The following is a 14,055-nucleotide window of genomic DNA, read 5'->3' as shown; positions in this document are numbered from 1 at the left end:
GCCCGCATCCAGCCATGCCAGTCCTTTGTGTGCCCTGAAAAGCAGCCAGGCTGGAGAAAGCTGGGGCTGCTGGGAGCCGGAGGGAGGAGGGAGGGCTCCGGGAAGTGCCCTGGGTAAATAGTTGCTTTTACAGATATTTTCAATGGTTTGAATGAGACTTTTCTTTCTGCTGGGGGAAGGGTGGAAACAACCTCCTGCTCCGGCAGGGAAGGCGATGGAGATAAAAGGCGGCCGTGGTGCTGGAGGTGTAATGGCGGCGCTGGGACCCCCCAGGCCAGGGGACACCCCGCATGTTGCGTCATCCCCCTGGCTTGGTTTAATTTCCAGCTCCAAGCCCTGCATTTTCCCAGCTCCCACGGGAAGAGGCTCCCATGGGAAGCGGCTCACGTGGCTGGACCGTGGCTAACGTGGCCTTTGAAGCCTAACCGTCCCCATGCTACAGGGAGAAGGGCCGGCTCTGAGACACATGCTGATGGCAGCCGGAGCCGCAGCAGCATCGTGGCAAGTCCAGCCTCCTGCTGCAGGTCATCCTGACCAGCTCCTTTGGGAAACGCCGTAAATCTGCCTCCCAGGAATAACACTGCTAAACCCAGAGACGGTTCCCGCAGGATCAGGCCCTCCTGGAGGGGGGGGATCAGGTGCGGACCCTGCGTGGAAGTGAGGAAAGGGCATTTTAGGCCATCTTCTTGCCGCTGTTTATGAACAAAGAGCTTTTGTCCCGCACTTGACGTTATCAAAAGTTATTTTTAGGTCGACGTCTGCACTTGTTGATGTTATTGGGATTATCTGTAACTCGGCAGGCCGTGCTGCTGTCTTCAAAGACGCTGGCTGAGCACGGAGAGAGAGGAAATCCTTGTGCTGTCCCTTGCAAGGGACATTTGCCCTTGAGATCAGGCCAGCGGCACTTACTTGGGCTGATAAGGGTTTATTTCGCAACCTGCAGAGTTCCTAAAGCCTTAAAAATTCCTGAAAACCCTAAAAGTTCCTAAAAACCTTCAAAGCTCTTCAAAACCCTAAAAGATCCTCAAAACCCCAAAAGGTGCTAAAAGCTCTAAAAGCCCTAAAAGATCCTAAAAATGTTTAAAGTTCCTAAAAGCCCTCAAAATTCCTAAAAGCCCTGATAGTTCCTAAAAATCCTAAAAGCTCCTGAAGCCCTGAAAGTTCCTAAAAGGCCCAAAAGCTCTTAAAAGCCCTAAAAGTTCCTAAATACTCTAAAAGCTCCTAAAGCCCTAAAAGCGCCTAAAAAGTGTAAAAATTCCTAAAGCCCTAAAAGTTACTAAAAGGCTTAAACGTTCCTAAAGCCACAGTAGTTCCTAAAAACCCTAAAAGCTCCTAAAGCCCTAAGGGATCCTAAAAGATCATAAAAACCTTCAAAGTTCCTAAAAGCCCTAAAACCTCCTAAAGCCCTGAAAGTTCCTAAAAACCCTTAAAGTTCCTAAAGCCTTAAAAGATCCTAAAACCTCCAAAAAGCCCTAAAAGATCCTAAAACCCCTAAAACCTCCAAAAAGCCCTAAAAGATCCTAAAACCTCCTAAAACCCCTAGAAGATCCTAAAACCCCTAAAATTCCTAAAAGCTCCTAAAGCCCTAAAAGATCCTAAAGCCCCTAAAATTCCTGAAATCCTTAGACGATCCTAAAACCCCTAAAATTCCTAAAAGCTCCTAAAGCCTTAAAAGGTCCTAAAACTGCTTAAAGTTCCTAAAAGCCGTAAAAGCTCTTAAAACCCCTAAAACCTCCAAAAAGCCCTAAAAGATCCTAGAACACCTAAACCCTCCTAAAAGCCCTAAAAGCTCTTAAAACCCCTAAAAGTTCGTAAAAACCCTAAAAGCTCCTAAAAATGCTTAAAGTTCCTAAAACTCCTAAAAGCCCTAAAAGCTCCTTAAACCCCCTTGAATTCCTAAAACCCCTGAAAGCTCCAAAAGAACCCTAAAACATCCAAAACCGCCTAAAAAGCCCTAAAACTTCCTAAAAGCCCCCTGGAGACAGAAGTGCTGGCGGCGGGTGAGCGGGAGCGTGCCAGGGCAGCGCGGTGGCATGGCCACAGCCATGAGACGGGCAAGCTCGGGCCCGTCCTGCCAGGCTGCTGCCAGCCACGGCGTGGCAAGTACAGGCAGAGGTGCGCTGGCCGAGGCCGAGGGTGAGCCGGCGGGTGCCAGCCCCAGCCCAGGGTGCCGAGACCCCCCTCAAAAAGCCCCTTAGGAGGCCAGGGGGCGGGCAGCCCGGGCCCCGTCCTGCCAGGCTGCTGCCAGCCACGGCGTGGCAAGTACAGGCAGAGGTGCGCTGGCCGAGGCCGAGGGTGAGCCGGCGGGTGCCAGCCCCAGCCCAGGGTGCCGAGACCCCCCTCAAAAAGCCCCTTAGGAGGCCACGGTGCTCCCAGGGGAGCTGCAACCGCAAACAGGCAGAGGAAGAGGGTGAGGATGAGGAGGATGAAGCTGCTGGGAGGGGATGCCTGGAGGTCCCCCATCCATATGCAGTGAGCGATGCAGCCTCAGGAACCGCGGAGGATGGTGATCCCGGGTGAGCTGTGGGTGCTCCCGCTCCCCCATCGCCACCGCTCCCCCCTCCTCAGCGTTGCTCCCAAAAATACATCAAAAGGGGAGGTGGGCACTCCCTCACCCCACCTCACGTCAGCGTTTCTCTGGCAGGCAACAACAGCAGTGACTCGCCAGGTGCCAGGGCTGTAAAACCCAACCGTAGAGCGGGCAATAAACCCGCTCATTGTTTGGGCTCGGCTAATAAACCTGCTGTGATGATGTCAGGGAATTCTGGGGGAAAACTGCTCCCGAGGGGTATTTGTACAAGCACTGGCGTGAGGATGATGCCACGGGATGCGGGAACCGGGCACGTCTGCTCCCTGGCAGCCGAGTCCCCAAGGTGGACCTCAAAATGGTGCTGAGGTCTGCCCTACCCCCCCACCCTCCCCATTCCCAAATGGATTTTGTCTCTTCCCTGGCTGCTTATTTCCCCACAGTTTGGAGAATTTGAAATATTCTCAGAGCTTTGCCCCTCAGGCTAGGGCTGGCACCGGAGCGTGAAGGCACCGCGGTGACCCTAAGCCGCTGTTCCTGGGGTAAAAAAGGACAGCACAACCGCCCCCTCGGCAGCCCGGCACCGGCCTGCTGTCCGATAAGGCGCAGGGAAAGGTAAACAGGATTATTTCTCCTTGGGGAGGTTAGATGGGCCGGAGCCCCCTTCTCCTGCCCACAGTGCCCCGGGGCTGGGGGCCACCAGGGGTGGTGGGAGGCGGGACTCCACCCTGCACTCCCATGGGATCTCGGGGAGTGTTTTGACCTCAATTCTGCTGTGGTGGGGTGGGAAAGGTGCCTTTTCTGCCCCCGGTTGCCAACAACGGCCTCAGCTCCCAGGGGACCACTGTGTCCCACTGGTCCACACCAATGAGCTCAGTTCCCTGGGGCCACCGTGTCCCACCAGTCCCCAACAGCGGGCTCAGCTCCCCAGGGCCACTATGTCCCACTGGTCCCCACCAATGGGCTCAGTTCCCTGGAGCCACTGTGTCCCACCTGTCCCCATCAAGGGGCTCAGTTTCTGGAGACCACCATGTCCCACCAGTCCCCAGCAATGGCCTCAGCTCCCCGGCGCCACCGTGTCCCACTGGTCCCCAACAAGGTGCTCAGCTCCCCGGGGACCACCATGCCCCATGGGTGCCATGTTCCCACTGCTGGGGACAACCACCAAGCGATTGTTTTCCAAGCACCGCCAGATACCGGAAAAAGGTTTATTCATGTGCCTGTGGTAGCGCATATGCAGGTACTGGCAGCCGGCATGACTCACGCCGCAAACCCCGAAATTTTGAGGCGGGGAGGAAGGGCCATGGAAAACACATCCTGAGAGCAAAGGGGAGGATGGAGCTACCACGGCCAGGATGTGACTCTCCCATGGTGGGGCTCATGGGGGACAAGCCGAGCGCTTGGCACCTCACCAAACCCCCAGGCTTCTTAATAAATAGCTGAAGTCAGCCGCCGGAGCGGTGAGACACGCACAGCTCATTGTCACGCGGTGGGAGCTGGGGGCACAGCGAGCTGGCAGGCGGGGGGGGCACAGCCCCGGCGGGACAGGCTTTTGTCCTGGGGAGGGATGGAAACTCGGTGGCGCTGGCTGCTCTTTGTGCACAGAACAAAGAACAAGAGCCGGCGGTTTCCTTCGCTGCCCGGAACCAGGCCTCGGGAAGCAGTCAGAAAGGGAAATGCCGCTCGGGAAGGCAGAGACGGGCAGCGTGTCACCCCGTGAGTCTTCCTGGTGATGCCTGGTCCCCTGCCACCGGACCAAAAACAGGCAGCACCAGAAAATGGCACCTTGCTGGCACACCCCGCAAGCTACAAGTGTGGGGACGATGGGGTCCCCGCTGCCACCACCAGGCGGAATTGCGGCCATGCCGGCATCACCACACCGCCATGCTGCTCTGCATCCCGGCAGGCAGAGTGGGATGCCCAGCTCCAAAATCTCAGGCACCAGGAAAGGCAAAACCATGGGTACAGTTCCAGGCTAAGCCCGGCATAGGGGGACACACCGGAGGGTCAGGGCCGACTCGCTGCCTCCAACTGATGGGTTTAGTGCCTGCAATTTGTCTCTGCTGTGTATTTCCTGCAGGCTGGACTGCTTGAACCCCGGTAAAGGGTTTGGTTGCATTGAGGAGCTCTGCTCGGGGTCTGGCCTTCCTAAGTGAGAGCGTATCACTTCATGTACTCACTTCCCACCCTCTCCTCTGCTCCGGCACGTCCACCCAATGCCAAGTCGAAGCCCTGGTCAGCCGTTTGCCTGCCGACCCGGGGCTGCGGGTGGCCTCTGTCCCCGCGCTGGCTTTAGGGCGAGCAGGAGGGCTTTTGGTGGGCTGCTGTCATGCATGTTGGGCAGGTTGGGTCGAGGGTGCCACAGCCTTACAGCCACGCTCGCCAGCCCACAGCTGTGCCGGCACCAAACAGGCTGGGGGGATGCAGGCAGCGAGATCCTGCATCTGCCTGTCCTGTGTGCGATGCTCCCGAGGGGGCTCGGATGTCCCCTCCTGGCTGTCAGGGGGCTCTTCTGTACCACTAACCAGCACTGCTAACCAGCACTGGTAACCGGTACCGCTAACCAGCACCGGTAACCGGTACTCCTAACCAGCACTGCTAACCGGCACTGCAGTCCAGCCCTGCTGTGTGCACAGTCCAGAGCTGGGACCATCCTTGAAATCCTCATGCCATCTAGTGGGACCATCACTAATGACAAGGCAGAGCGTGGCTGCCGGCTCTGCCCGCCGTGGGGCCGGGGGTGATGGGGTGGCAGCAGGAGCCCGGCCACAGCTGCACCGCTCCGCCTGCGGTGGGGACACCTGCACCGGCAATGAAAAGGCGCTTTTAATGACAAGTGTTCACCTTCAGCAGAAGAAGTCAGTATTGGTTACTAATGAACGGGCAGCCCAAATTCTTCCCTTGAAGAAACCTGTGGTGTCCATGGTGCCGGCTGTCCAGGCCAGGGGATGCCACCACGCTGCATCCTTGGGGAACAGCTCCTGAGCCACCCTTGCAGCCCCTCACCCCAGCGTCGGGGCGTGTTATCTGGAGGTGTTGCTGACAGAGCCCAGCTTGCTCCGGCGGTGCACAGTGATGTACCAGAGGCAGACGAAGAGACCTGTCAGTGGGTGGCAACACAGTCACTGCTGTGGGGGCACCGAGCTCCTGTGAGGAGCGGGAACGTGACGAGGACCCTGCTGCTCCCAACCCGCGGGGTCTCTGTCTCCCAACCCCCTCCCCAGTGCTCCCCACCGACCTTGCAGGGAGTTGAGGATGGTGAAGAGGTAGAGCTGGGGGACGAGGAAGACGCCGAAGCTGAAGAAGATCAGCCCCCAGGTGGTCCCCAGCAGGCAGGTGAGCCCCAGCACTGTGGCCCAGTCCTTCCTCACCTGCCCCTTCTGCCGCCGGATCCGCCGCAGTATCATCACCACCCTCCCCAGCACCAGCATGTTGAAGAGCAGGATGAGGCCGGTGTAGCAGAGGGTGGCATAATGGACCGGCGGGCTGGTGAGCCAGCACCTGGAGGAGAGGGACTCTGTTGGGGACAAAGGCCAGCACCCAGGGTGCAAGCTGTGCCTTGGGACCATGCCATGCCCAAGGTCCATGCTGTGCCTGGGGTGTATGATGTGCCAGGGGTGCCTGGGTTCTACGAGGTGCCCAGGGTCCATGGGGTGCCAGGGGTGCCTGGGGAGCTGGCAGCCCCCTTTAACTCACATAGTCACGTTCCTGTAGCCTTCAGAGGTGCTGATGGTGTAGTACCCATAGGTATCTCTCTTGAAGATGAAAAGAGCCACCACAGCCAGCGTGGGCAGACCTGCGGGCACAGGGACAGGCTGTGTGGGGCCATGCCGGGGCAGCCATGCTGCGGGCAGGCAGGGCCAGCCAGGTGCCCACTCACCCCAAGCAAAGAGGCAGAGCTTGAGGAGGTAGTGCTGGATATAGATGTTGTAGACCTTGACGAGGAGGAGGAAAAGGTGGAAGGCCTCAGTGGCCATCCACGCCAGGGTGCAGAGAAGGCAGGCATGCAGCAGGGCAGCAGTGACCCGGCAGAGCCCCTCGGCGCTGGCAGCCAGCGGCGTGCTCAGCATTGAGCAGGAGCAGTGAGACCAGGAGGTGCATGTGGATCCTGGTTGTGTTGTCCCTCAGCCGCTGCCTACAAGAGAGGGGAGAGCAGGGTTGCTGTCGAGTGCCCGCCAGGTGGCACGGCACTGCATGGCACAGAGTGGCAGGGCATGGTGAAGCATGGCATGGCAAGGCACAGCACAATGAGGCATGGATGGCATGGCATAGCGTGGCACAGAACAATGTGATGTGCATGGTATGGCATGGCAGAGCATGGCACAGTGCAATGTGGTATGCATGGTATGGCATAGCACGGCGCAGCACAGCAAGGCACGTATGGCATGGCATGGCACAGCACAGCGAGGCACGTATGGCATAGCAGGGCAGGGCATGGCATGGCACAGCACAGCGAGACACGTATGGCACGGCATGGCAGGGCGTGGCATGGCACAGCACAATGTGGTATGCATGGCACGGCATGCCAAGGCACAGCACAACAAGGCAAGGACGGTATGGCATGGCAGGGCATGGCAGTGCATGGCACGGCACAGCACAGCGAGGCACATATGGCACAGCACAGCAAGGCATGGATGACATGGCATGTTACGGCATGGCACGGCACCGCACAACGTGGCAGGCATGGCAGGGCATGGCAGGGCAGGGCATGGCATGGCGCAGGCCAACCTGTGGCATGCATGGTGTGGCATGGCATTGCATGGCACCGCCCAAGGTGTGTCATGCATAGCATGGCGCAGCACAGCACAGCATGGCACAGCACCATGTGGAAAGCATGGCACGGCATGGCACAGGGCACAGCCCACAGCATGCATGGCATGGCATGGCATGGCACAGCACAATGTGGCATGCATGGCATGGCCCGGCACAGCTCTACCTGGAGAAGCAGAGGAGCAGGAGGGTGCAGAGGGTGGCAGCAGCCGAGATGGAGCAGCCGATGGTGGTGATGTGGGTGAGTGATGCCAGCTGGGCTGGGGTCAGGGTGCCCGCCGGGAGCTGCCGGGAGCGGGGAGGGAGGGGGTGAGCTGGGGCAGCCCCCACAGCAGCCCCCACCAGCTGGGAAAGGGGGGGAAGAGGGAGCCTTGCAAAACCACCCCCTGGCCACCCTCACCTGCAGGACACCCCCCATACACCCCATACCCTCCCAGCCACCTACACCCCCACCTCCAGGGAGCAGGAAGAGCGATGGAGGGAAGGGGAAAAGAGCAAAATGGAAGGAGGGAAGGAGTAAGGAAAGAAGGAAGGAGAAGTGAGGATGGAGGATGGAGAAAGAAGGAAGGAGGGAAGGAGGAAGAAGGAATAGGTATGGAGGGAAATAGGGAAGGAGGAAGGGGGAAGGAGAAAGAGGCAAGGAAGGAACAAGGGAAGGAGGAAGAGGCAAGGAGGAAAGAAGGAAGGAATGAAGGAAGGAGGAGGAAGTAGAAAGGAGGGAAGGAAGAAGGAGCATGGGGGTAGGAGGAAGAAGCAAGGAGAAACGAAGGAGGGAAGGTGGAAGAAAGAAGGAGGAAGAAAGAAAGAAAAAGAGGGAAGGAGGAGGGGGGAAGGAAGGCGGTAGACCAGCAGGACGGCGAAGTAGGTGAGGTGGTCGCAGTGGCAGATAACAGTGCCTTCCCTGTGTGTGGTGTTGCAGCCCTTCCTGCTCCAGCTGCCTGTGCTGCCTGCGCCTGCCGGAGAGCCGCCGTCGGAGGGTGGCACAGCAGCCGTGGGACAGGGACATCAAGGGGACATCAAGCCCTGCCAGGGCTGCCTGGACAGGTGATGCCTTCGGGGTGGCACCGAGCTGGCATTGCCCCTGTCCTGGCCATGGCCACACTTACCAGCACTGGGCTCCCAGAAGACACAGGTGGCATTGGAGGCATCCTGGTGGAAAGGGGACAGAGGGGGAGAGCTGGGGACCCTCTCTGTTCCCCAGGGACCTGCTGGTCCCAAAGCAGAGAGAGGACACTTTCCCCAACTCCAGGGGAAACACTGATGCTGGGAACCCCCCCAGCTCATGCTGCTGGTGGAGCCCTGCTCACCAGCACCATGTCGTGCCAGAACTGGATCTCCACGGGGCGGCTGAGCCCGGCCACGTGCCCACTCTGCAGGAAGGCTCCCAGTACGTTGTCGTTCAGCACAGAGCTGTTATGGGCATCCTGCAAGAGTCGGGGTGCCTGCAGGGAGAGTCCCAGGTCCCCAGGACATCCCGCCTACCCCAAACATCTCAGCGGGGTGGGTGTGCTTCTGGCCGGGGATGCTCAGGGGGGCCTGTGCGAGGACCTGTGACTCACCTGGAAGATGCAGGGGCTGTGGATGTAGATGCAGACGAGCTCCTGCTCCACTCCCCGGGCCCGGCTGCCCTCCACGAGCTCGGCTGGGAAGTTCATGGCGTGCTTGAACCTCCTGCCACCGCCCGGCTTCTCATCCTGAACCAGTGGGCAGGGGAGAGATGGGTACGGCTGCCCAGTGCTCAGCTGGCCCGAGGCAGGGGGGTCAGGGTGCTGCCCCAGCTGCCCCCATCAAGCACAGCCACCCCAGTTACTGGCATGGCCCTGCAGATTTGGCAGCTGCTCGCATCGCGACATCGGAGCCCTCCCAGCCCATAGCAGATGAGGTGGCTGTGGGTGGGGGGGTCTGTCACCCGTGGGTGGGCACGGTCTTGCCGGCCCCACCGTGGGGCAAGCACAGGGCAGACAGCATCGTGCCGGGATGCTTTCCCGTTGGGATTTCACACCTTGGTGGGCTGCCCTGCATGGTCTGTCCTCCCAGGTGCGGAGCAGGGGGATCCCAGCTGGCAGGCAGGCAGCCCTGCCTGCACAGCCTGCCTTGTCCTATAGGAAGGGACCTCTGGCAGGAGCAGTTGGACCTCCCTGGCAGGGCAGCCCCATGGCTGGGGGAATTGCTGTGGTGCCTCTGCACGACCCCCTTGCACCGGGACAGGGAAGTCACCCCGTGTGTTCCCCACCGCAGTTTCCCTCTCTCTTCCCACCGCAGGGAGGTGGGGACCAGGGCTTCCCTTTTCATAAATCAGAAGAGCTTCAGGATGGAAATCCTGGCTCTCAGCTGCAGAACCCCCCACCCCCCCACCCCCCCTCAGCTTTAGAAGCCCCCAGATTTATCCCAGCAACAGTGCTGGGGACCTGCAGCCCCAGCTGCCTGTGGCACCCCAGCAGAGCTGCATCTCAGGAGGCTTTGCTGACATAAAGCATCCTTGGAGGATGGTGGAAACCCAGTGTGGGGAAGTGTCAGCATCTCCGCAGCACCTCCCAGTGGGGATGGAGGGCCAGAGGGGGCCAGAGGCGGTCACTGGGAATCCGCTGGGAATAGCCTAAGCGGCACAGGGGGACCAACCATCCTGTGACTGAGGTTTAACCCTCTGAAGTCCTCGGTTCTGAAATTGAACACGTAGATCTCAATCATGCTGCCCGTGAAGTTGCGTTTCTTCCAGAGGGCCAGCTTCCCATCCGGCTGATTTAACCTACATGGGGAGGGTGTTCGGGGTAGGGTGCTGGAGGATCCGGCCCCTGTGGGTTTGGGGGGATGTCAGGGATCTGGTGACAGCGGGGCAGGAGCTGACGCTCACCTCTCCCTGGCGCGGTGGGCACCTCTACAGCCCTGCTGCAGCTCCTTCTCCATGGTGTCCATGTTCATCTTCATCTCCTCTGGCTCTGACGGAGGTGTTTTGGGAGCTGAGCCTCGGTGTACGGCACCCTGCCCTGCTCCCTAGCCCGCCCCAGCCTGGGGAGCCCCAGACGGCCCCAAAAGCCCCCAGCCCAACGCCAGGATGGGAGGTGTGCCTACCTTGACACCGCAGGAGGCAGGCAGCAAGGCAGAGGATGAGGACAATGAGCAGTGGGGTGGGCATCGCTGTGGTCCTCTCCTGCAAAAGGCACCCAGGACCTGGGCAGCGCCCTGGACCCCCCACCCGTGACCCCCAGGACCTTAGCCCCTTCCCACGTGCTGGCTGCAAGACAAAGATTGGGTCCTGGTGGCTTCCTCTCACCTCCAGCAGCCAAGCCCCACCAAAGCCATCGCAGCAGCAATGCCCCAGCCTGTCAGCACCCAGCGGCTGCACCAGAAGTGGATGCGAGTGCAGGGCGAGGAGGAGGGTGTTTACCACAGTGACCAGGGTGCAGGGTGTCCTTCGCATCCGTTTTATCATTACAGTGGTAAAACCATGGGGAGCAAGGCTTCTGCCTTTCCGCCTGCCCCAACCGGGACTCAGACCTCACCTGCAAATCCCCGGCAAGCAGCCTGCAAGCCAGAAGGGTCGCCGGCACGCTCTGCCGTGGTGCCGGGGCTTGCTGTCAGTGGCTCAGCACTGAGCTGGGGAGGAGGAAGTGTCCCTGGTGCAGGGCGGTTGGGAAAGTGGCTGGCAGCAAGATTTGCATCCCTTGCAACGCTGCACCCAGTGTCGCTCGCAGCAACATCCACCATGGTAATGCTGCTGGCACCCTAAGCAGCTTGGGAGAGGGGCTGTGAGTCTGACAGTGCCTGGGTGCAACAAATGGTTTTACTGTGGATGGATGCAGCGATGGGATCGATGCTTCGAGGCGCTGAGGCTGGTTATGGCCAGCGCAGCTGGAGCTTCCCGGGGCATGAGCAGCAGCGCAGTGGGCAGCACCGTGGCCAGCTGCCTGCACAGACCTCCCTCTGACCCCAGTGAGGGATAACCACCATGTCCCCTTTAGGATGTTTTGCAATAAAAAACCCTTCCACTTCTCTGATCACCAGGGTGCCCAATGCAGGCACTTACCCCAACCTCTCTTGCCACCCGGCACAGCCTAGCAATGCCAAATGACATCCCCACTGCCACCAAGATGGAGAGGGCATCGTTCCCTCGCTGCGCTCTCCCGAAACAGCAGGGTGCAGGGTTTTGCTTCGGTGGGCAGCGGCTCAGCACCCCAGCGAGCCCCCAGCACTGTACCGGCCCCTTGCATCCCCCCCTCGCTCCTCCAGCAAAGCTCCTACCTTGGGCATGGGGCAGCTCCCAGTGTCAGCAGCACCTCGATGGAGTCGGCTGCTCCAGCTGTGCCTGCGCAGCCCTTGAGGCAACAGAAAAGGAAGTGTTCATATGCAGATGAGCAGATTAAATCTAGAGAGCTTTTAGATTTCCTTTTTCACAGCCCAGTGAGGGACGGGTGTGGGGGGAGCATCCCCGGCACCGCCAAACCCCAAGGACATGGAGGCTGATGCTCGTTATTGCAGTCGTCTGCGATTCAGTGTGACCCAAAGACAACCTGCTCCCCAGGCATGTCTGATATAATTAGCCTTCTGCCTCTAATGAGTTTCTTCCCACTACCGGCAACCCCTGAGGAGCTGAGGAGCCCAGCCAGCAGCTGTGGCAGCACTGGCACCACGGTCTAAGTGGAGCATCGGCACTTGGTAAGCAGGGGAAGCCAAGCCAGCAGGGCAGAAGGCCGGTGTGGCTAAGCAGGGATCTACTTCTGGGATTCAGGCGGAAAAGGAAAGCGTAAGGACATTGGGAGCAAGGACAGGTGACACAGGAGGACTACAGAGATGCTCATCACCACTGTGGGCAGAAAATGTGTGCAGTCAAAGCTCGATTGGCATTCAGGCTGGCCAGCCCTGGGAAGGACAACAAAAAGGGCTTTTAAAAATATGTTAACAGCAAAAGGAGGCTCAAAGGTAACATCAGTTTGTTGCTTAACGAGATTGGTCACCTCACAAATAGGGACATAGACAAAGCTCAGATGTTCAATGCCTTCTTCACTGCCTCCCCTAACACCAGTGATGGGCCCTGGGACCTCCAGAGCCCTGTGTTGGAAGACCGTGACTGGGGCGATGATAAACTCCCAGCCGACCCTGAACCTGTTCAAGACCTGCTGCCCCAGCTGGATGCACAGAAAGCTACGGGGACTGGTAGGATTCATCCCAGGGCACCGGAAGAGCTGGCCAATGTTATCGCGGGACACCTCTCAATGGTCTTGGGAGTCTGGAGAGGTCCCCATTGACTGGAAGCTGGCAAACATTGTCCCCGTTTTCAGGAAGGGTAAGAGGGAAGACCCTGGGACGGTTGTTCTGGGAGTTATTGAAAAACACTTGAGAGACGACGCAGTCATTTGCCACAGCCGGCACGGGTTCACGAGGGGAAAGTCTTGCTTAACCAACTTAATTCCCTGTCATGACAAGGTCACCCATTGAGTTGACAAGGGAAGCCAGTAGATGTGATGTTTTGGGATTTTAGCAAAGCTTTTCATACCGTCTCTCGCAGAATCCTTCCAAATAAAGCATCCAGCGCACAGCTAAACAAGTCCATCATACGTTGGGTGAGCAATTGGCTGACGGGTCGGGCTCAAAGAGTTACAGTAAATAGGGTGACATCAGGCTGGTGGCCAGTCACCAGTGGGGTTCCCCAGGGCTCGATTCATGTTTTTATAAATGATCTGGACACAGGAGTTGAATGTACATTAAGTACATTCACAAACAATACTAAACTAGGAGAAGCTGTGGACTCCCTCAAAGGTAGAGAGGCCTTACAGAGACATCTGGATAGACTAGAGAGCAGGGAAATCAGCAACTGCACGACATTTATCAAGAGCAAGTGCTGGATTCTCCACCTGGGATGGGGTAATCCTGGTTATATGTACAAATCGGGGGACGAGAGGCTGGAGAGCAGCCCTGCAGAAAGAACTCTGAGGGTTTGGGTTCATGGCAAGTTGAACAAGAGTCAACAATGCGTCCTGGCAGCCCGAAGGGGCCAACTGTGTCCTGGGGTGCATCACGCACAGCATCGCCAGCCAGTTGAGGGAGGTGACTGTCCCGCTCTGCACCGCACTGGTGCGGCCCCACCTCGAGCACCATGTGCGGTTTTGGGCACCTCACTGTAAGAAGGACATCAGGCATTGGAGTGTGTCCAGAGGATGGTGACCAAGATGGTGAAGGATCTTGAGGACAACACTTAGGAGGAGCGGCTGAGGTCACTTGGCTTGTTCAGCTTGGAGGCTGAGGGGTGACCTCATCACTGACAGGTGACCTCATTGCTGAGGGGTGACCTCATCACAGTCTACACCTTCCTCAAGGTGGGTAGCAGAGGGGGAGGTGCTGCTCTTCCCTCTCTGGTGACCAGCAACATGACATGAGGGAATGGAATGAAGCTGCATCAGGAATGCTCAGGTTGGATATTGGGAAAAGGTTCTTCCGTGAGAGGGTGGTCAGTCCATGGAATAGGTTTCCCAGGGAAGTGGTCACAGCACCAACCCTCTCAGAGTTCAAGGAGCATCTGGACAATGCTCGTAGTCAAATGGTTTAGTTTTAGGTCATCCTGCAAGGAGCAGGGAGTTGGACTCTATGATCCTTATGGGTCCCGTCTAACTTGAGATATGCTGTCATTCCATGGTGCTACAGTTTGATGCTATGCTGGGATGGAGCTGGCATCCTCCATGCCGCCTGCAGCCACCACAGCACAGCTCCACAGCAATGCCAGCCAGCCCAGCCAAAGGAAAAAGGGTCTTCTCCCCCCCCTCGCC

General features: G+C 58.4%; 2 protein-coding genes across 2 annotated transcripts in view; one reads left to right on the top strand and one right to left on the bottom strand.

Moving 5' to 3' along the window:
- Positions 1-5,550: 5,550 nt before the first annotated feature.
- On the bottom strand, positions 5,551-10,430 carry GPR114 (G protein-coupled receptor 114). Its single transcript, XM_009894498.1, is given in 12 exon segments — positions 5,551-5,627; positions 5,766-6,028; positions 6,224-6,595; positions 6,597-6,662; positions 7,464-7,582; positions 8,144-8,250; positions 8,404-8,446; positions 8,605-8,721; positions 8,857-8,991; positions 9,917-10,043; positions 10,149-10,233; positions 10,367-10,430. Coding segments are annotated over 12 exon segments (1,575 nt in total).
- Positions 10,431-10,607: 177 nt separating this feature from the next.
- Positions 10,608-14,055, top strand: part of CCDC102A (coiled-coil domain containing 102A) — an 11,968-nt gene continuing 8,520 nt past the window's right edge. The window contains exon 1 of the mRNA XM_009894497.1: positions 10,608-10,702. Coding sequence (XP_009892799.1) covers positions 10,608-10,702 — 95 coding nt within the window. The remainder of the gene's footprint in view (positions 10,703-14,055) is intronic.

Source organism: Charadrius vociferus, unplaced genomic scaffold (genome assembly GCF_000708025.1).
Source record: "Charadrius vociferus isolate BGI_N301 unplaced genomic scaffold, ASM70802v2 scaffold621, whole genome shotgun sequence".
Taxonomy (NCBI): domain Eukaryota; kingdom Metazoa; phylum Chordata; class Aves; order Charadriiformes; family Charadriidae; genus Charadrius; species Charadrius vociferus.
Note: the sequence above shows the minus strand (reverse complement) of the source record. Positions and strands in the feature narration are given on the sequence as shown.